Source organism: Littorina saxatilis, linkage group LG8 (genome assembly GCF_037325665.1).
Source record: "Littorina saxatilis isolate snail1 linkage group LG8, US_GU_Lsax_2.0, whole genome shotgun sequence".
Classification (NCBI taxonomy): domain Eukaryota; kingdom Metazoa; phylum Mollusca; class Gastropoda; order Littorinimorpha; family Littorinidae; genus Littorina; species Littorina saxatilis.
The window spans coordinates 45,590,466-45,611,443 of NC_090252.1; the positions used below are offsets into that span (position 1 = coordinate 45,590,466).

Below are 20,978 nucleotides of genomic sequence, written 5' to 3' on the forward strand. Positions count from 1 at the left end.
AGTCCCTCCCGTGCAAACAATGCTGCTTTATGCGTTTGGATTATGTCGATTTTCTGCCGTGCAACAACCGGAAAGAAAGCCGAAGTTACCACTTCCATGCGAACATCATCTCAAAGACAAACGATGCTGCTTTTATGCGTTTGGATAATGTCGATTTTCTGCCGTGCAACAACCAGAAAGGAAGCCACAGTTACCACTTCCATGCGAACATCATCTTAAAGACAGAGTCTTATACCCGTGCTAACGATTCGGATCACCATCTCAGATCTGGACAGGCTTTAACACGGGGTATTAAGGCCATCCCTCCACTTGCACATATACTAAAATTCCATAGCCTGGATGCTTTCTGTGCAGAGCTGGGATTTTTTTTATTAATCGCTTAAAGGCACCGTAAGCCTCACAGATACTGTCAGGCTGTTACACACAGTACAAACACCCTTTCATTTAAACACTCACCGCTTGAGAACATCCTGGGTGCCCTCCGTAAAGAGCGAGCAATTTTCAAAGAATGTATTTTTGAGCCATCGTGAACCCGTGTGATCCAGTTTCCTTTTTTTTCCCCCAATGTAGTCGTCAGTTTGTGATTTCAATGCGACTCGCTGTAAGCTTATCTGCAATAGCACGTTATTTTGTACCTCTGAATCTAAACGCAACAAACGGCTACAATTCACACGAACTCTAGCGATGGCTTTTGACTGTTCAGAGGAACTGGCGATAGGCATAACCGTCGTCTGCTACGAGAACCACGACCTTGCGTGACCCTGCTTTTCTTTTTTCAAACTTTCAAAACTTCGAATTGCACTGTTCTTGTCTTGATGAAAAAAGAATTCTTTTATTATTTAAGAATGTTTGTGTAACAAGCTGTCAATTTATTATTTAGATTTTCAAAGTTAGGACTAGCGCCAAAACGCATCGTCCGATTGTCTGATCAGACAATCCGCAAAATTAATTCTTTTAAAATTGCTCGCTCTTTACGTAGGGCACCCAGGATATTCTCAAGCGGTGAGTGTTTAAACGAAAGAGTGTTTGTACTGTGTGTAAAAGCCTGATGGCAGTATCTGTGATGGTTTACGGGAGGCGTACTGTGCCTTTAATATAAATAAAATTAAATTTTTGATTAATTCTAAAAATGCCCGCTCTACACAGGAAGCAGTAAGGTCGTTGATGCTTGGTATGGGACCAAGTGGAGGCAGTGCTGGGCCTAGTGTATGAGAAGGAGGGACTTCCAAAATGAGGCAGGGGTACAGAGGCTGGCCAGGCGGAGTTGGGGCAGGGGGGGGGGGGGGGGGCTGTAGGCCTACCCCCCCCCCCCCCCAGATGCTTGTGAAATTTAGCATTTGAAAGGAATATTTTGGGTCTCTCCTTGAGAGAAAAAAGTATATTTGCCGGGTAAGGGGAATCGGAGGGGTCCTCAGACCTGCCATTCGCATTCCCTGTGAAGCTTCAAGCGTGACAATTTAGATTGTTTTTTTTTTAATGTTCAGCGTAGCAAGTGGTGTTTAAGTGTAGCATTTCTAATGTCTATTCGCACATCCACATGTATGCTATCCCTTGCAAGAATATATGAAGGTTAGTTAGAAAACAGGAACAAAATAGACCCATTTGAGAGTGTCGTTTATAGCAAGAAAACAGGAACATAATAATGCCCATTAGAGAGCGTCGTTTAGCTAGAAAGCAGGAACATAATATTGCTCATTAGAGAGTGTCGTTTAGCTAGAAAACAGGAACATAATAATGCCCATTAGAGAGTGTCTGCAGAGCCACTTCTCAGCGTGGACATTGTTTTACGACCTATATCCTGCCCGTTACAAGGAGCGAGAATCAGAAATGAGTACCAGGACTCACAAGAAAGAGGTAATTGATGCATTCTTTTGATTATTTGTTCGAGCGTAGCGGCAAGTATGGCTGCCTTGTTTGTTTGTTCGTTCATGGGCTGAAACTCCCACGGCTTTTACGTGTATGACCGTTTTTACCCCGCCATTTAGGCAGCCATACGCCGCTTTCGGATGAAGCATGCTGGGTATTTTCGTGTTTCTATAACCCACCGAACTCTGACATGGATTACAGGATCTTTTTCGTGCGCACTTGGTTTTGAGCTTGCGTGAACACACGGGGGTGTTCGGACACCGAGGAGAGTCTGCACACAAAGTTGACTCTGAGAAATAAATCTCTCGCCGAACGTGGGGACGAACTCACGCTGACAGCGGCCAACTGGATACAAATCCAGCGCGCTACCGACTGAGCTACATCCCCGCCATATGGCTGCCTTAATAGCGGGGTAAAAACGGTCATGCACGCAAAATCCCACTAAAAAAACCACGAATGTTCGTGTTTGTTTGTTTGTTTAACGACCACGAAGGGCCATATCAGGGCGGTGCTGCTTTGACATTTAACGTGCGCCACACACAAGACAGAAGTCGCAGCACAGGCTTCATGTCTCACCCAGTCACATTATTCTGACACCGGACCAACCAGTCCTAGGACTAACCCCATAATGCCAGACGCCAGGCGGAGCAGCCACTAGATTGCCAATTTTAAAGTCTTAGGTTATGACCCGGCCGGGGTTCGAACCCACGACCTCCCGATCACGGGGCGGACGCCTTACCACTAAGCCAACCGTGCCGGTACGAATGTTCGTGGGAGTTTCAGCCCGTGAACAAAGAAGACGAAGAAACGACCGAAAGATGTAAAGTAACTAGCTGCTGAACTCATTGTTTCGTTAGGTGCTTAAAGGCAAATTATCCCTGCGCAGAGTCAGCGGCGCTGCATGCTGCGAAAGGGATAATGACGAGTACTTGGCCTGTTTTCTTTTCACGCACCGTGGAGCGGGCTGGGGGAAAAAAGAGAGAATTACTGCTATAATCTTCAGGGCGTGTGCTGTCCTGCTGAAGTTACATAGGTGAGCGACGGGCCTTAACAACATCTCATTTCTTTCGCTGACGTCAGACGTGCAGCTCCGCTACCCTTCTGCGTGTCGAATTTACCCTGTCTTGTTCATGACACAACCCTTCGAAGGCTTGTTGTCTCTTTGTGTGTTTACACCCCCGGTATAGGGGTGTGTATAGGATTCGGTCGATGTGTTTGTTTGTTTGTTTGTGTGTTTGTGTGTTTGTGTTCGCATATAGATCTCAAGAATGAACGGACCGATCGTCACCAAACTTGGTGAACAGGTTCTATACATTCCTGAGACGGTCCTTACAAAAATTGGGACCAGTCAAACACACGGTTAGGGAGTTATTGGTGGATTAAGATTCTACAAGGACTTATAGAGGGACATATTAATAGTCAAAGGGAAATAACCTTCTCAGTTGGTGGCAGTGAGAATGGTAAGGACGGGGGTGTTTTTCCTACCTCGGAGGAATTTCTTGTTTTTCTTGGTAAAGGATTTAAATCAATAGGTCAATTCAATGTTGCTTTGTCGAGTAAAGTGCTGCCGCGTCTTGCGTATGTCCCCTTTCCCGATAAAAACGCGTTCCACGTATAAACAAAAAATAAAAAAATAAAATAAAAAATAAAAATCATTAGCGTAACACGAGCTTCCATTTAGGGAACCGAGTCTAATTGAGAAGTGATGTTTGTTTCACGGGACAAGGAAATGATGTGGTTAAATAGTTTCTGTTTTTGTTTGTCCTATCTGCTTCTTGCTGTCGTTTCTCCTTCATGTAGAGCATTCAAGTGCTAATCGTGGATTCGCAACAATACCGCTTTCTAAGAATGTCTTTTTTGTGTGGGCCGTACTTACTAGAGTTTAGTACCAACCCATGATTACCGGCACGGTTGGCCTAGTGGTAAGGCGTCCGCTCCGTGATCGGGAGGTCGTGGGTTCGAACCCCGGCCGGGTCATACCTAAGACTTTAAAATTGGCAATCTAGTGGCTGCTCCGCCTGGCGTCTGGCATTATGGGGTTAGTGCTAGGACTGGTTGGTCCGGTGTCAGAATAATGTGACTGGGTGAGACATGAAGCCTGTGCTGCGACTTCTGTCTTGTGTGTGGCGCACGTTAAATGTCAAAGCAGCACCGCCCTGATATGGCCCTTCGTGGTCGGCTGGGCGTTAAACAAACAAACAAACAAACAACCAACCCATGATTTATATATCTTCTTCCAACAATGAATTACAAGAAAGTCGCTATTTCACGGGTTTCTTCCTTTTAAGCCCATTTATCTATCAAACACAACAAAACTATATCTTTTCGGATACAGGAGGCAATACAGAATACAATGATGTCACCTTTGTGATTCGAAATCGACAACATTGGCCAAATTCGAGTGAACATTTCATTAACAAATTGTTAAGGTACGTACCAAGCTGAAATGCTATCCCAGAGTCTGCACTTAGTCAAAATCCTATTTTTGACAAATAATCATATTCAAAGTAAACTTTAGACTTTATGTTTTCATGTGCATTTTTACATTTTTCAATCATCCATAGTGGTTTTTGAAAAACACGCCTTCGACGTGAGGCATGTCTTAGGTCGAAAATGCACTTTCATTGGGCTCATTATTTATACGTCAATTTGTTTTACCAAACGTCATATTTTGGAAATACCATAAACAAACTAATGTGTTAAAAATAAACTTTAAACTTTATACATTTACATGCATTTTCAATTTTTCATTTATACAGCCCGTCTCATTATCTCAGATTTCTCCAGGTTTTAAATGGGACAGATCATCCTTACACACAGAAAGAGCTGCAACAAGGTTGTTTTCAGAGTACAGTGGGTTTTTTTCATGAATAAATGTCTCAACTGACACTAGTGTCAAATTGCGAAACAAATTCATCAACAAATTCCAACTCTGAACTGGTAGCAGTCGGGATGCTGATTTGTTGGTAGGTGTCCAAGCGGAGAGATTGTAATATGATCGAATGTATCAGTGACAAACTCGTGTCCGGACATTCACTCCTTGACGCCAGAAATGCAGTTTGTTTGTTTGTTTGTTTGTTTGTTTGTTTGTTTGCTTAACGCCCAGCCGACCACGAAGGGCCATATCAGGGTGGTGCTGCTTTGACATATAACGTGCGCCACACACAAGACAGAAGTCGCAGCACAGGCTTCATGTCTCACCCAGTCACATTATTCTGACACCGGACCAACCAGTCCTAGCACTAACCCCATAATGCCAGACGCCAGGCGGAGCAGCCACTAGATTGCCAATTTTAAAGTCTTAGGTATGACCCGGCCTGGGTTCGAACCCACGACCTCCCGATCACGGGGCGGACGCCCTACCACTAGGCCACCTTGACGCCAGAAATGCAGTAACTTGTATTGTCTGAGTGAGGTCAGAAATGCGTGAGAAATTCAAACTTTGTCAAAGACCGAAGTGGCTAAGAACAAGTATACGTACAAAGTTAAAAAGTGCCAAAACCTACACCCATTGTATCCAAAAGCAAACAAGACAACCTAGCGGTAACTTCGGACAGCCTAGGCAGATTTAATATATATATATATATATATGAAGTCTTATATCGCGCGCGTATCTCCAGACTCGGACTCAAGGCGCAGGGATCTATTTATGCCGTGTGAGATGGAATTTTTTACACAATACATCACGCATTCACATCGACCAGCAGATCGCAGCCATTTCGGAGCATATCCTACTTTTCACGGCCTATTATTCCAAGTCACACGGGTATTTTGGTGGCATTTTTTTTATCTATGCCTATACAATTTTGCCAGGAAAGACCCTTTTGTCAATCGTGGGATCTTTAACGTGCACACCCCAATGTAGTGTACACGATTTGAGATGGTGAGCTGATTAATTTACACGGGAAGGTCTGTACCTTTGAAAGTAAAGCACCACAGTTCTGTCTAGGCTTCAACATTAAAACGGGTACAGGTAGAGGTAGTCCCATAACCACTTTGGGTCGTAGGGAAGCGAGATGTTACGGATCTCAATACTGGAAAGAGATAATGCTTTATGTACTACAGTTTAACCCCTCTCTAAGACCCCCCTCTCTAAGGACTACCCCGCCACAACGACCCTTTTTTTTTTAACCGATGTGTTTCCTTATATAGTTGTCACCAGTGTAGCGACCACCCCGCTCTAACGTCTAAGGACCGACCTGACAGCTTGTGCAACGACTTTGTCAGACAAAGCCAAGACTCTCAGTCAGCGTAACGCATCACTGACAAACCGTGGGCCAAACGTGGCAGGATCTCCATGAGCGTGGTTTGGTCTGGGTGGGATCTTCTAGGTCAGTAAGCTGCACGCTCTCCCAGCGCTTATTTTGAACTGCACAAGACAAGCGTAGTCGGGTCGTGGCGCAGTACAGTCGTGATGTAGTTTTTATTTTATTTGCCATGTGCTGGATTGTCGCGTAAGCAAAGGCACTAAACCGCTGAGAGGTGTGATGGTTGGGTGGGCTGAGTAAACATCACAAACCAATCATCGAGATCAAAGGCAGCTCCATTGTGATAGCTGGGTGGCCTTGTTAAAAGACACTGACCTTCTTCCCAGGGGTCATTGACTCAGTTTTAGCTACGAGAGGTGGTTCCCCCTTTCATATCTGAGAGAGGAAACACTTCCTGCACCCGGGTCAGTGACTGAGTTTAACCTATGGGGAGTTTAACCTATGGCGCGGTCTCTTTGATGTCTTGAGAGGAAACTTGGCCAGGGTACTGAGATCTGAGGGTAGTACATGCACCAAAACTGGTGGACACCATCGACAATGTCAAACATGAAATCGAAGCAGTTTGCTTGAGGAAACGGTCGTCAGCAACTCAAACTTCTCTGTTTTCTTTTTTTAAGAAAATCTGAGGTGACTTTCTTTGTGGCCCCCTGACCTCGCCCTCTCCCTCTGTAAGGACCCCCCTCCATAAGGACCGATTTTTGTCAACATTTTCAAGGTCGCTAGAGAGGGGTTCCACTGTACAGGCTAAATGTTTCGCCTCTTAAGGACAAGATATGGGTTATATGATTCGAGTTTTACGTCCTCACGGCTTTTGACGAGATACACAAGTGTATGTGTGTTTAGGTGGTATCAGCCATCTGCACTTATGGCAGAATGACACGGGGGTGGGACATGGCTTCCGTCTCTGGGTCTGCACATAAAGTTGACCCGTGTCCGTCCCGGCCCGAATTCGAACCTGCGACCTTCCGATCACAAGTCCAGTGCTCTACCAACGTAGGCCCCCGTCACACAGCTCTACGTCCTTACGACGACCATGGCGATCACTCCGATCTGAACAAGTTATGAAATTGGGGCATATCGCCGTCACAATCCAGCACATGGCAAATAAAATAAAAACTACATCACGACTGTACTGCGCCACGACCCGACTACGCTTGTCTTGTGCAGTTCAAAATAAGCGCTGGGAGAGCGTGCAGCTTACTGACCTAGAAGATCCCACCCCGACCAAACCACGCTCATGGAGATCCTGCCACGTTTGGCCCACGATTGGCCACGCTCTCCGACACTTTTCCATCTTTCTTTCTTTATTTGGTGTTTAACGTCCTTTTCAACCACGAAGGTTATATCGCGACGGGGAAAGGGGGGAGATGGGATAGAGCCACTTGTCAATTGTTTCTTGTTCACAAAAGCACTAATCAAACATTTGCTCCAGGGGCTTGCAACGTACTACAATATATGACCTTACGGGGAGAATGCAAGTTTCCAGTACAAAGGACTTAACATTTCTTACATACTGCTTGACTAAAATCTGTACAAACATTGACTATATTCTATACAAGAAACACTTAACAAGGGTAAAAGGAGAAACAGAATCCGTTAGTCGCCTCTTACTGGGGAGCATCGGGTAAATTCTTCCCCCTAACCCGCGGGGGGGGGGGGGGGGGGGTACACTTTTCCATCGTAGAAGAAGCGGCGTCTATGTGTGACTGGGGTTTAACCACCGCGGTCCCACTCCACCAGGAAGTTACCTTGACATCTACAGCCTCGTCGCGTTCTGTATAGACACGATTTTTGTCTGCATTCATTGCGCAGATTTACATAGCTGTAATTAGTTGTGAAAGTAATTCAGCAAATTATTCCAACCAGGAAATAGCCACACTGCTAATATTTGGTATGCTTGAGGATTTTCCTATCCGCAGTACCATCCTTGGTGGATCTATGGTGATTTACAGGATGCTATATACGGGAAAGTATGCGTCGTTAATACCGGTGCATGAATATTTATTGTCAAATAAAAATGGCACAATAGACAAGTACTGATTCTGAAATCTACTGTGGCTGTTTTCTCCCTCCCCTCTCCATTCCCACCAACCCTCTCCCAACAGACTCTGTCTGTCTGTCTGTCTGTCTGTCTGTCTGTCTGTCTGTTTCTCTCTTTGTCTCTCTCTCTCTGTCTCTCTCTGTCTCTCTCTCTCTCTCTGTCTGCCTCTCTCTGTCTCTCTGTCTCTGTCTTTCTCTCTCTCTCTCTCTCTCTCTCTCTCTCTCTCTCTCACACACACTCTCTCCCTCTCTCTCCATCTCTCCCCCCCCCTCTCTCTCTCTCTCTCTCTCTCTCTCTCTCTCTCTCTCTCTCTCTCTCTCTCTCTCTCTCTCTCTCTCTCTCTCTCTCTCTCCCCCACCTAAAGTGCGCTTTTTTTGTTGCAGGAAAAGAGAATATTATCATGTTGAAAAAATATCGTTAACTTTTCGGCCGACGTACAATACACACAAAAAAAGATGCAAATCACGTTCAGTTAACCTCCTTTGCAAAAGAACAAATCTTCCATCAGTCTACAAAACTAACATATATATATTAATGCTTTTCTTTGCAGATCTTATAATAGCAGAGCAACCGAACCAAACAAGATGGCGGCGCTTCTAACGCTGATCTCCCTTACGCCTTTCTGCATCGTTCAATGCGCAGCGTACAGCGACTCAACTGCACACATGTCGGAGGTATTTCTGGACACTCGATTGGACGATGTGAGATTTTCAACAGACATTGTCTTCGAATTTCCAGCCGACCGTGACATTCACTGCGGGATTTTGTGCAGCCGCCATAGTTCTTGTTTGACCTTCACCTTCCACCAAGGTCAATGTCAAGGACATTCCGCCATCATGACATCAGCAAGCGCTCACACGGTTGCCATGGGAGCAAAATCTTTCGCCACCAGCGGAAGTTGTGAGTAGAATGTGATTTTTGTTGCTGAAATTACCTCGCAAATGACACCTTTGTCAATTTGCAAAATTGCTGAACTAAACACTTCGGACTGTGCATAAATAACAGCCTAGCTGTAGGTGTTTTATATGTATCATAGTGGAGAACTGCTCACTTAGGCCACACACAAAAAATAGGTGTGGTTAAGGTAACATAGCCAAAAAAAATAGGGTAGGAAGGTAGGCAATCACTTCTTTTTTTTAAACTTATTTTTCTAATGTGTACAAATTAAACCTACTTGACAGGGAAATAAGTGTGCGACTCGAGCGCTGTCGCTTTCATTGCGTTTTCTGCACTGGTTTATTTTTTGTTTTTTGTTTTTTGTTTTTGACAAATGTAAGAAAAAGTTATAGGGTCGGCCCCTAAAAATAGGGTAGGTCGGGTTACCGTAACCACACCTATTTTTTGGGGGGGCCTCATATAAATTGTCGATTTCAGGAATATAGCAGGTGGTCAGGGATTGAATGTAAAAATCCCCAAAAAGATAGACTGCCAACGTTCCAAACTGACAAGCCTGTTTAGCGCGGTAGTGGTTGCGCTGTGCTGCATAGCACGCTTTTCTGTACCTCTCTTTGTTTTAACTTTGTGAGCGTGTTTTTAAAATCCAAACATATCATATCTATATGTTTTTGGAATCAGGAACCGACAAGGAATAAGATGAAATTGTTTTTAAATCGATTTTGGAAATTTGATTTTAATCATAATTTTTATAGTTTTAATTTTCAGAGCTTGTTTTTAATCCGAATATAACATATTTATATGTTTTTGGAATTAGAAAATAATGAAGAATAAGATGAACGTATTTTTGGATCGTTTTATAAAAAATAATTGTAATTACAATTTTCAGATTTTTAATGACCAAAGTCATTAATTAATTTTTAAGCCTCCAAACTGAAATGCAATACCAAATTCTGGCCTTCGTCGAAGATTGCTTGGCCAAAATTTCAATCAATTTGATAGAAAAATGAGGGTGTGACAGTGCCGCCTCAACTTTTACAAAAAGCCGGATATGACGTCATCAAAGACATTTATAAAAAAAAAATGAAAAAAATGTCTGGGGATATCATACCCAGGAACTCTCATGTCTCATGCCGGTTTTTATACAAGCTGATGTGCATGCACTATAATTAACAACAACAAAAATAAACATCAACACCAATGACAACAACAACAAAACAACAACAACAACAAGAACAACAACTAAACAACAACTGCAACAACAACAACAACAACAACAACTGCAACAACAACAACAACAAAATAATTAAAACATAAAACGGATGCAAAACGATAAAGTTCTTCTTCGTGAGCAGAGGTAGTGTGCAAATGCAAATTGAAGTTGAGATGGGATCCGAACCGCCGGAGTTTTCAATTGCAAATGTGTGTCCTCCTAATCCGCAGATTCAATTAATCTCTCGTTCGTTCTCACCTGTGACCAATTATAAAATGTAAATGGATAGCAAACGATTTTCCACAGGTAAAGTTATTGTCGTGTTTTCGTCAGTGCAATCACCCGTGAGGAATGCTCCCTCAGGGCGTTATTTAACTTTGCACAAGTTTACGATTTTATTGAAAAGTTATGTTCTGTTGATCACGATCATTACTGATCGAACGTTTTTTGAACGCAACGACCCCGCACTGACAACGAGTTCATTTTCGGCACACAACGGACGTACGCATGCGCGGGACACTGCCATAGCAACGTCTGGACGATACGAATGGCGAGAGAAAAAAATATCGTCATTATCCTCATCCCCTTCTTCTATAGTCATCATCGTCGTCGCTGTTGTCATTGTCATTATCGTCGCTGTCTTTGCTTCGCTCCGTCAGGCTTCAATTAGCTTTTGTCGGGCGTCAATCCCCGATGAAGACCTCGAAGTTTGAAATGGAAGCATGTTAATGTGTAAATAATAAAAGCAAAGAACATAGCAACGAGAAATGCAAACATCTAACAAAGCCGAGCAAGCAGAATGACAGAGGCAATGAGTCGTAAACAAGATCGCGATTCTTTCGTTCACTGCACGACGCAAATCTTCTGTGACCTTTGACCCAACGTGCCGGGGTGCTGCACGATGCAAATCTTCTGTGACCTTTGACCGAAAGTTGCTTCCACATTCCATCACTAAGCTTAATATTTACAACTGAAAACCGAGGGGGTGGAATACTAAGCATGAGAGGAACCTACAGAACTGTGCATCCTCACACCTGACACACGTACTTATCTCAACATTTTATTAACTCAAAACACAGAAAGTTGCTTTCACGCGCCAGCTTTGATTGCAACAACGTGCTGGGGCCCCAAAACATGTACTATCAAAACGGAACTCGTGTTTCAAAGAGGCTCCCTGTGTTGATTTTGCACTTATTTTCTCACTGCCAAAATGATGACAAAAACGATGTTTGGTGGTTTGTTGCCCCTCGGACCGACAAAAAAGCAGGTCTGTCAATAGCTCATTCCATCAAACATCTTATAATGTTAATAGTCGGGCCAGATGTCTTTCCTGGTAGAAAATCTAAAATTGTCGATTGCTGAGCTGGACGCCTGAAGTTTATCAACGGAGAAGGGAAATCCACTCATCAGAGAATGTGTTCAGGGATCGGTCGTGCACGAGAAAGTTTCCAACCGATTGGAAGCCAGCCACAGGTTCGGATTGGTTGGAATCACATGCAAACCACAATATCTACCAATCCGATCACACGCGCGCCTCGCTCCCATTTGGTTGGCAACTTTCTCGTGTATACCAGCCCAGATGAAATGCTGCCATGGTTTTAATAAATACCACCCTTCCCCATACTGAACTCAGGTCAAAATGAGTTACTTCCCTTCGGGTCTCATTTATCCCTGACAGGATGCCTTTGTTTTCCTTCTCTGGAGAGGAAATCGATTGTTTACATATTTAGAGCTTTTCGTAATGTGTTATTGATATAAGTAGATTCGCGATCGTTGATAATGAATTTTCATGGTGTTGTGTAATTTTTAAATTACAAAGGAATTGATATGTAAGACAGTTTTAAGCGAGCTATCTTTCGCGGGTGCATTTACTGTGCAAACAACTCTAAATATGGCAAAAGTGTCACGTGATAATCAACTTTGGCTACGAAGCAGACGACACTTTTTCCGTAACTACTTGGGAGTGATGCAACAGTATCACGGTCTCCTTCCCACAGCAGTCTCAAAATGTTGACTTGTTTTGACCTTAGAACGATGTCTTTATCATAACTGTGAAGAACAGAACGGAGATCACTGTCGAAGTCGGCCATTCTACAATCACGTTCGTCTTTCGTCTGTTATCAGAAACATTAGCGAAAAACATATGGGAGATAACTCTGTTTTCTTGTTTTGATAGATTTCCCTTTAATGCGCGTAGTAATTATTCATCCTGTCAGAGAGACCACTGAGCGATAGCGTGGACCGATGATTATCAGAATGCGCCCTTCCCATGCAAGCAATCAAGTCAACCACAACATCTCCGTTCAGGATTTTGTATGAGCCATTGGACCACAAGAATGAAGATTCAAACGTCTGAACGCCAGAGAGTCAAGGTGCAGTGCTGACGTGAATGTCACTCTTATTTACGAGCAACATGGAATGAGCTATGGCCTATGCTCAGAGCGTGTTGACTTCGGCATAAATGCAACTGTAATTACACCCCCGGTATAGGGGTGTGTATAGGTTTCGCTCGATGTGTTTGTTTGTTTGTGTTCGCATATAGATCTCAAGAATGAACGGACCGATCGTCACCCAACTTGGTGAACAGGTTCTATACATTCCTGAGACGGTCCTTACAAAAATTGGGACCAGTCAAACACACGGTTAGGGAGTTATTGGTGGATTAAGATTCTACAAGGACTTATAGAGGGACATCGATGTGTTTGTTTGTTTGTTTGTGTTCGTATATAGATCTCAAGAATGAACGGACCGATCGTCACCAAACTTGGTGAACAGGTTCTATACATTCCTGAGACGGTCCTTACAAAAATTGGGACCAGTCAAACACACGGTTAGGGAGTTATTGGTGGATTAAGATTCTACAAGGACTTATAGAGGCACATATTAATGGTCAAAGGGAAATAACCTTCTCAGTTGGTGGCAGTGAGAATGGTTATTTCCCTTTGACCAACGGGGGTGTTTTTCCTACCTCGGAGGAATTTCTTGTTCTTCTTGGATTTTCAACGACAGAAAAAGTGCTCTTCTTCTTCTTCTTCTGCGTTCGTGGGCTGAAACTCCCACGTACACTCGTGTTTTTTGCACGAGTGGAATTTTACGTGTATGACCGTTTTTTACCCCGCCATTTAGGCAGCCATACGCCGTTTTCGGAGGAAAAAAGTGCTCTTAAAAGACCTCGGACAATTGTGATCCTCCACCACGGAATGAGTCGCATGTCACCTTTGCATGATTTTCATATTTTTACATTTTCCTAAAGAGTTTTTGATGCTCTATCAAGTGGTGAAACCCGTTTTAGAAAAGAGCGAAAACTGTTTGAGTTATAAGCCTATGACTAAGGTGACCCTCACACTGTTACCAGACACTCCCCGGACTTACATTATTAAGCCTAGCGCAGAACCGCGCGAGGTGACATGCGACTCATTTCGTGGTGGAGGGTCACAAATAAGCTTTTACAGATAGCAACCTCCTAATTTCCAATTTAGTGGGTTTTTGTTTGTTTCGTTTTCTTCTGAAAAATAAACCCGAGACAGATAGGCTGCAAACGTTCAAAAGTCAAGAATCAAAAATCATGTGTTTTGAAAAATGTTAGTCGTCTGCGCAGTGATTTTTCAAAGAGACCCATCCTCTTCCCCCCCCCCCCCCCCCCCCTCCCCCCCCCCCAAAAAAAAAAGACGAAGAAAAGAAAAAAGTATCAGATCTCAAGCGCCACATTATCTTCTCACTCTCTTTTATCACACACCCCCCCCCCCCCCCCCCCCAGGTGCAACAACTGGGATGGTGCGTCGTCCCTTTTGCAATTACGTGTGACGTTTAGATTACCTGAAATGTTCAATTAATGACAAGAAAAGTGCAGGGACAGACCGATGTTAACTTTTTTTGTTTGCTGTTTGCGATAGGGCGTCGGGTCTTGGCACACATAAAGAAAAATTAAAGGTATATCTTTGTTTTGAAATGCTGAAATGAGGATAAAGGGGGTGGGGACATTACTATATCGTACTCGCTCTAAGACTTAGATAAATGGAATCACTTTTGAGGTAACCACTGGGGACAAGAAAAGGCAGACATCATTTTATACCCGTCCAATTAATTCGCACCACCCTGGGCTAGGGCGACCCCTCTATGGGACAAATTACTGCTAACTAAACACTTTTCGCTTGTTAATTCATTCTGATTGTTCCGTTGGCATGCGCGGCTTCCTGGTCGGCTTCCGGACCGGTTGGGAATGTAATTCAAAACCAATTAAGGATGCTGTCTAGCTGTGAAATAGGAACATTACTACACTGTGTCAATTCGGACAGAATGCGACTGTAATTCGAACCAAATCAAGGATGTTGCCTGGCTAAAAGAAAAACAGAAACATTATTGCACTGCACGAACATTTGACAATAATTCGAATCTAATTAAGGATGTTGTCTAGGTGCAAAACAGGAACATTTCAGTACTGCAGCATACGGACAGTATTCAAATCTAATCAAGGATGTTGCCCAGCTGTGAAATAAGAATATAATAACTAAAATGTTAAAACTATGTGCATGTAGCCTATTGCCTAGAAGAGAACTATATCATTATCGCCTTTTTGATTTTCAGTAGTATGGGGTGTTCGTGTGTGGATTGGGTCAGAGAACTGATTTACATATTTTTTCCCCATTACAAGGTGACCCTAACTGAGCCTCAGAGCAGTGGACATATGGAAAACAGAGAAATTTAAGACGAAGGCGCAGCAATATTACGAAATGACTGGAAAAGAGACACTGATTGACTCTGACACTGACACTGACACTGACACTGACTGACACTGACACTGACACTGACACTGACACTGACACTGACACAGTTTAATTGAATATGGGCCTACAGCCCCTTTCAATGGGGGGGGGGGGGGTACACATGAATCACAGGAAAAAATAGAAAACATGATATTTAAACGTATGCAAAATACACAGTGGTTTGTTACAAGCTTTCCTCTATCAATAATCTTGCACATCAATGCTGCCTAATATATACATATACAACCGAACAATAAATACAGCAACAACAAAACCTTCAGCGACAATTAATCCTCATTATTATTTTTAACATTGACAATCTTAACTGAAATGCAAATAACAAAAACTTTGCTAAATCTACAATTGTTTCTGTGTCTTGTTTTTTAAACATGGTAATTAATCATACTGCCCAACTGATCACCAACACTTAAAAACTGTGCTAAATACTTTATTCTTAACTCACAATATGTTTGGCATTCAAACAAAAAATGGATTTCGGTCTCTAATTTATCTTCACAAAAGGGGCAACACTTGTTTTCTGTTGAATTTTGGAAGCGATATCTGTGGATATTTATCTGTGACTGGAAAAGAGAGAGAGAGATAGAGAGAGAGAGAGAGAGAGAGAGAGAGAGAGACAGACAGAGACAGAGAGAGACAGACAGACAGACAGACAGACAGACACAGAGCGCGCGCGCACACACAAAACAAGTTAAACTTATAATAATGTCAGTAATAAAGACCTGTGCTTGATCTTATGGACAAGATTAAGAATAATGGCATCTGAATGTCTGTCTGTCTGTCTGTCTACCTGTTTGTCTGTCTATATAATGTATATTTGTATTTGTTTCAGCGCGTTGTATCGGAGATGGCGTGCACCTGTTTGTTGACCCGAGTCTCAATGTCAAGGTCACCGTACTTTGTGAAGCTGATTGGCTGGTAAGAAAATATATGAAAATTACATGCACACATGTATGCAGAGAGAGAGAGAGAGAGAGAGAGAGAGAGAGAGAGAGAGAGAGAGAGAGAGAGAGAGAGAGAGAGAGAGAGGGAGAGAGAGAGAGAGAGAGAGAGAGAGAGAGAGAGAGAGAGAGAGAGAGAGAGAGAGAGAGAGAGAGAGAGAGAGAGAGAGAGAATGACAATTCTTTATTTTACGAGGGTAACAGAATAAGCATTGGTATACTTTTTTTGCATCTGGCTCTCGCCCTAAAGAGGGACTAAATCTACTATAATAACTACTACTACATACTTACATAATTAGTAAAACAGTATAAGTTTATGTACATAAGTGCATTATATGAAACATTGTAGTTTATAAATGTTCATGACAAGGTGCAAAGCAAAAATTTGCAAGTCAATTAGACTGAGTCAGCATACTATGCAGTAGTACTTCAACTCTGCAAGACAATGGATAGTATGCAGAACATCATAATTTCGTGAACAAAACTACAAATCAAAAGTGAGTGACTGTGTCCCAAAGGACATAACAATTAAGAATATACTATTTTCATTAAATGGGATATATATTTGTTTTTGAAAGAATCTGTGCTGGTAGCTTCCCGTAAGGCATTCGGAAGAGCGTTCCAGAGACGGCCACCTGAATAAACTAGACTAGACTTAAATAAGTCTATCCTAGGAAGAGGAGTGTTAAATTTCATAAGGTGGTGTGAATTCTTCAAAGAGAACTTTGAACAAATGGTTTGGGGTAGAGTTTCGGATATAATTTTATGCATAAAGATTCCTTTGTTAAAAAGCAGTCTTGACTTTAGAGGTAAGATCCCTAAATGTATGTAGTCTAACTCTGTGAGGGTAGTGTGCTTTAGTAATACTACTTTTAGTGCTCTTTTATGTAATCTGCTAAGTGGTTGGAATTTTCACTTGCTGAGTCCCATAGAGTGGATGCGTAATCAATAACAGATTGAATATGAGCAATGAAGAATAACTTTCTGGTGTGGCAGTTCAGGAAGTGTTTAATTCTAGATAAGAGATACACTTTCTTTGACACCACTTTACTAAGTTGCTCTATGTGGGTTGACCAAGACAAGTTGTTATCGATATTAACACCCAGCAGTTTGTGATGGTCGACTTTTTTCCACTATTTCACCATCTATCATTAAAGCAGGACCAGCTGAACAAATATTCTGGCGTTTTTTTCTTGTTGTTATGACCATATATTTGGTTTTCTTTGGGTTAAGAGACATATGGTTTAGTTCAGTCCACTCTGTCAACTGGTTTAAACTCCTTTGAAGTGATTCTGATAAGCGAGTTAGATTTGTGTTACTGGAGTGAATTGTGGAGAGAGAGAGAGAGAGAGAGAGAGAGAGAGAGAGAGAGAGAGAGAGAGAGAGAGGTCAGCAACAGAGAGAGGAAGATAAAGGAAATAAAAATAAAGTTCTGTTTTAGTCTGTTTTGCGTATGCGTACGTGTGTGTGTGTGTGTGTGTGTGTGTGTGTGCAGACTTGTGCGACAGGAACACCAACACAAGGAAATCAGTGATGCAAATCAAACATTTAGTTAGCAAAAGATCACGTGTATGAACCATTCATCACTTTATCAAAGTCGTGGTACTAATACACATTTGTCTTACCCCAATCCTTTTTCAAGAACACACGAAACAGAACAGAACAGAGAGAGAGAGAGAGAGAGAGAGAGAGAGAGAGAGAGAGAGAGAGAGAGAGAGAGAGAGAGAGAGAGAGAGAGAGAGAGAGAGAGAGAGAGAGAGAGAGCACACATACTCACACACTCACATACTCGGTTTCTAGTGATACTTTTAGACTCGAATGTGTCCCCAAGGATATTAAAACTTCAAAGGGTGTTATTCGATTTATCATCCTCTGACGCATTTGAAGTTATCGCCCTCTGGCACTTCTTTTAAGACCAAATGACTTGTTCGCAGAAGCAGCTTTTCTTTTTTCCGAAGATGGTAGCAAAGAAAGAAACTCTTAAACAGCCAAACAGAGAGTTTCTTTGTTTTGCTTTGTTAGAATGAACTCTGTGAAACAGCAGTCTGACAGTCAACGACCGAACATTTCCAGAGAATCGATACTTGTACTACTTGAGAATCCACATTTCAAAATAATCCAAAATTAAATGAGTTGAATAAAGTTAATATTCATTTCTTCACAATAACCTATTTTTTTCCGTTTTGTTTGTTTTACTTTTGTTTGGTTCGTTTTTGTATTAGCATTCTACAAAAAGGACATTCTTTACGGTATATTTCAATAACTGTTTTGTCTTGAAATGCGTTTGTTTGTTTGCTTGTTTGCTTAACGCCCAGCCGACCACGAAGGGCCATATCAGGGCGGTGCTGCTTAGACATATAACGTACGCCACACACAAGACAGAAGTCGCAGCACAGGCTTTATGTCTCACCCAGTCACATTATTCTCACACCGGATCAACCAGTCCTAGCACTATAAACCCCATAATGCCAGACGCCAGGCGGAGCAGCCACTAGATTGCCAATTTTAAAGTCTTACGGGGCGGACGCCTTACCACTAGGCCAACCGTGCCGGTTCTTGAAATGCGTTATAAACTGTCAAGTTCATGTAGATATTACAATGAATTCAGTAGTTTTGCATGGTAAGAAAAAAGTCAACAAGTCTCTCTCACTACCTGGTTAACTTTGTAGTTTTTACTTTATTATGCATCGACGAAGGCTGATTGTAAGCAAGCAGCAATCGCTTACATCAAAAGCCTCTTTAAATGTTTGGGTTTTCTTGTTGTTGTTTTTTTTTTGGGGGGGGTCTTCTCTCTACCTCTCTCTCTCTCTCTCTCTCTCTCTCTCTCTCTCTCTCTCTCTCTCTCTCTCTCTCTCTCTCTCTCTCTCTCTCTCTTTCTTTCTGCACCGAGACTCGGTGATTTCTCCCCAAACCTGTACTCACGTTAAAATGACGAACACGGAACGAATAACAGCGACGTTTCGACCTAAGGGTCTTCTTCAGGCACAAAAACACAAAAATACACACACAAAAAAGAAGAAGAAAGACGATAGAACAGATAAAGAGGAGAATAACTGACAAAACAACTGCACTGCACAAACCAACAAATGACAAAGACAGAGAAGCAAAAACTGCCGCTTTTCAACTCTTTTTTTTGCCCGTGTTATTGTTGGCTTCCCCTCGAGTAGCTTCCCTTGCTTCTCTGTCTTTGTCATTTGTTGGTTTGTGCAGTGCAGTTGTTTTGTCAGTTATTCTCCTCTTTATCTGTTCTATCGTCTTTCTTCTTCTTTTTTGTGTGTTTATTTTTGTGTGTTTGTGCCTGAAGAAGACCCTTAGGTCGAAACGTCGCTGTTATTCGTTCCGTGTTCGTCATTTTAACGTGAGTACATTGCTTTTTGGTCTCTTCATTGTTCCCTCTCACGTGCAGTCGCCATTGTTTAATACTTACAAGAACAAGTTTTACAAAAAGGAATAATTATGCACATTTAACTTTATATATTTTCTATTTATACAGCAGAATGAAAATAACTCTCCACGATCACTTAATTTTGATCTCAATGTCAAGTCTATCTGAAACAAAAATCCCAACGCCGATTCCATGGCAGGAACATGCCTCGACCACATTCTGATCGTCATCGCTCAACGGCTATCGCCAGTTATCTCTCTGATCGGACGCTAAAGTCCTACGCGAATCTATCAAAACAAGACTACAGAGTTATCTCCAATATGTTGTTCACGAGCAGTGTTCGCGAGACGAAAATGATTGCAGATTGGCCGACTTCGACAGTGATCTCCGTTCTGTTCTTCACAGTTATGATAAAGACATCGTTCTAAGGTCAAAACAAGTCGAAATAATGGGACTGCTGTCAAAAAATCGTCTGCTCCAGCGAGCGCGGAAACCAAACGGTTGATTATCACGTGACACTTTTGCCATATTTAGAGTTGTTTGCACAGTAAATACAGCCGCAAAAAATAGCTCGCTTGAAACTGTCTTTCATATCAATTCTTTTGTAATTTAAAAATTACACAACACCATGAAAAATCATTATCGACGAACGCGAATCTGCTCACATCCATAACACATTGCGAAAAGATCTAAATATGTAAAAAATCGATTTCCTCGCCAGACAAGGAAAACCAAGGCATCCTGTCAGTGAAAGAATTAGCCGAACTCATTATGACCCGAGTTCAGGGTGACCTCGACCACTGACAGCACGAATATATAGCTCGAGCAATGACACACGGTAATGCGCTTGTGCCCAGATAATAGAATGCAAAAAAAGAAAAAAGAAGAGACAGTGAGAGAGAGAGAGAGAGAGAGAGAGAGAGAGAGAGAGAGAGAGAGAGAGAGAGAGAGAGAGAGAGAGAGAGAGAGAGAGAGAGAGAGAGAGAGAGAGAGAGAACGCAGTGCAAAAAAAAGAGAGTGACAAAAAAAGAGAGAGCGAGACAGAGAGAGAGAGAGAGAGAGAGAGAGAGAGAGAGGGTGCACCTTATTGAGCTTTAGTATGGAGCATTTAACTGAGTATACGGGCCAAGGCTATCACGTTCACAGCTAAACTTATATAGCCTATGATTACAGCCCGTATAGCTCTAAGCAGAGATCTGCTACAGTATCTCTGCTCAGACGTCACGTGACGGAAAGAATGTTATCACACCATTGAAATGACATTCTTTCCGTCCTCTATAGGCGACGAAATAGGTCAAATTTTGTGCACTTTTTAGTAGAAAATGCAAAATTTGACCTATTTCGTCGCCTATAGAGGACGGAAAGAATGTCATTTCAATGGTGTGATAACATTCTTTCCGTCACGTGACGTCTGAGCTATACGGGCTGTAATCATAGGCTATATAAGTTTAGCTGTGAACGTGATAGCCTTGGCCCGTATACTCAGTTAAATGCTCCATACTAAAGCTCAATAAGGTGGAGAGAGAGAGAGAGAGAGAGAGAGAGAGAGAGAGAGAGAGAGAGAGAGAGAGAGAGAGAGAGAGCAAAAA

At 42.4% G+C, this 20,978-nt stretch overlaps 2 protein-coding genes across 2 annotated transcripts in view; one reads left to right on the plus strand and one right to left on the minus strand.

Annotated features, from left to right (window-relative positions):
- LOC138973667 (transcription factor RFX4-like) overlaps positions 1-20,978 on the minus strand; it is a gene marked incomplete in the record, with an annotated part of 81,103 nt that overhangs the window by 23,946 nt on the left and 36,179 nt on the right.
- Positions 1-20,978, plus strand: part of LOC138973647 (microfibril-associated glycoprotein 4-like) — a 34,464-nt gene that overhangs the window by 4,753 nt on the left and 8,733 nt on the right. The window contains exons 2-3 of the mRNA XM_070346376.1: positions 8,726-9,075; positions 15,896-15,981. Of these exons, the coding sequence (XP_070202477.1) occupies positions 8,760-9,075; positions 15,896-15,981 (402 nt within the window). The 5' untranslated portion in view covers positions 8,726-8,759. The remainder of the gene's footprint in view (positions 1-8,725; positions 9,076-15,895; positions 15,982-20,978) is intronic.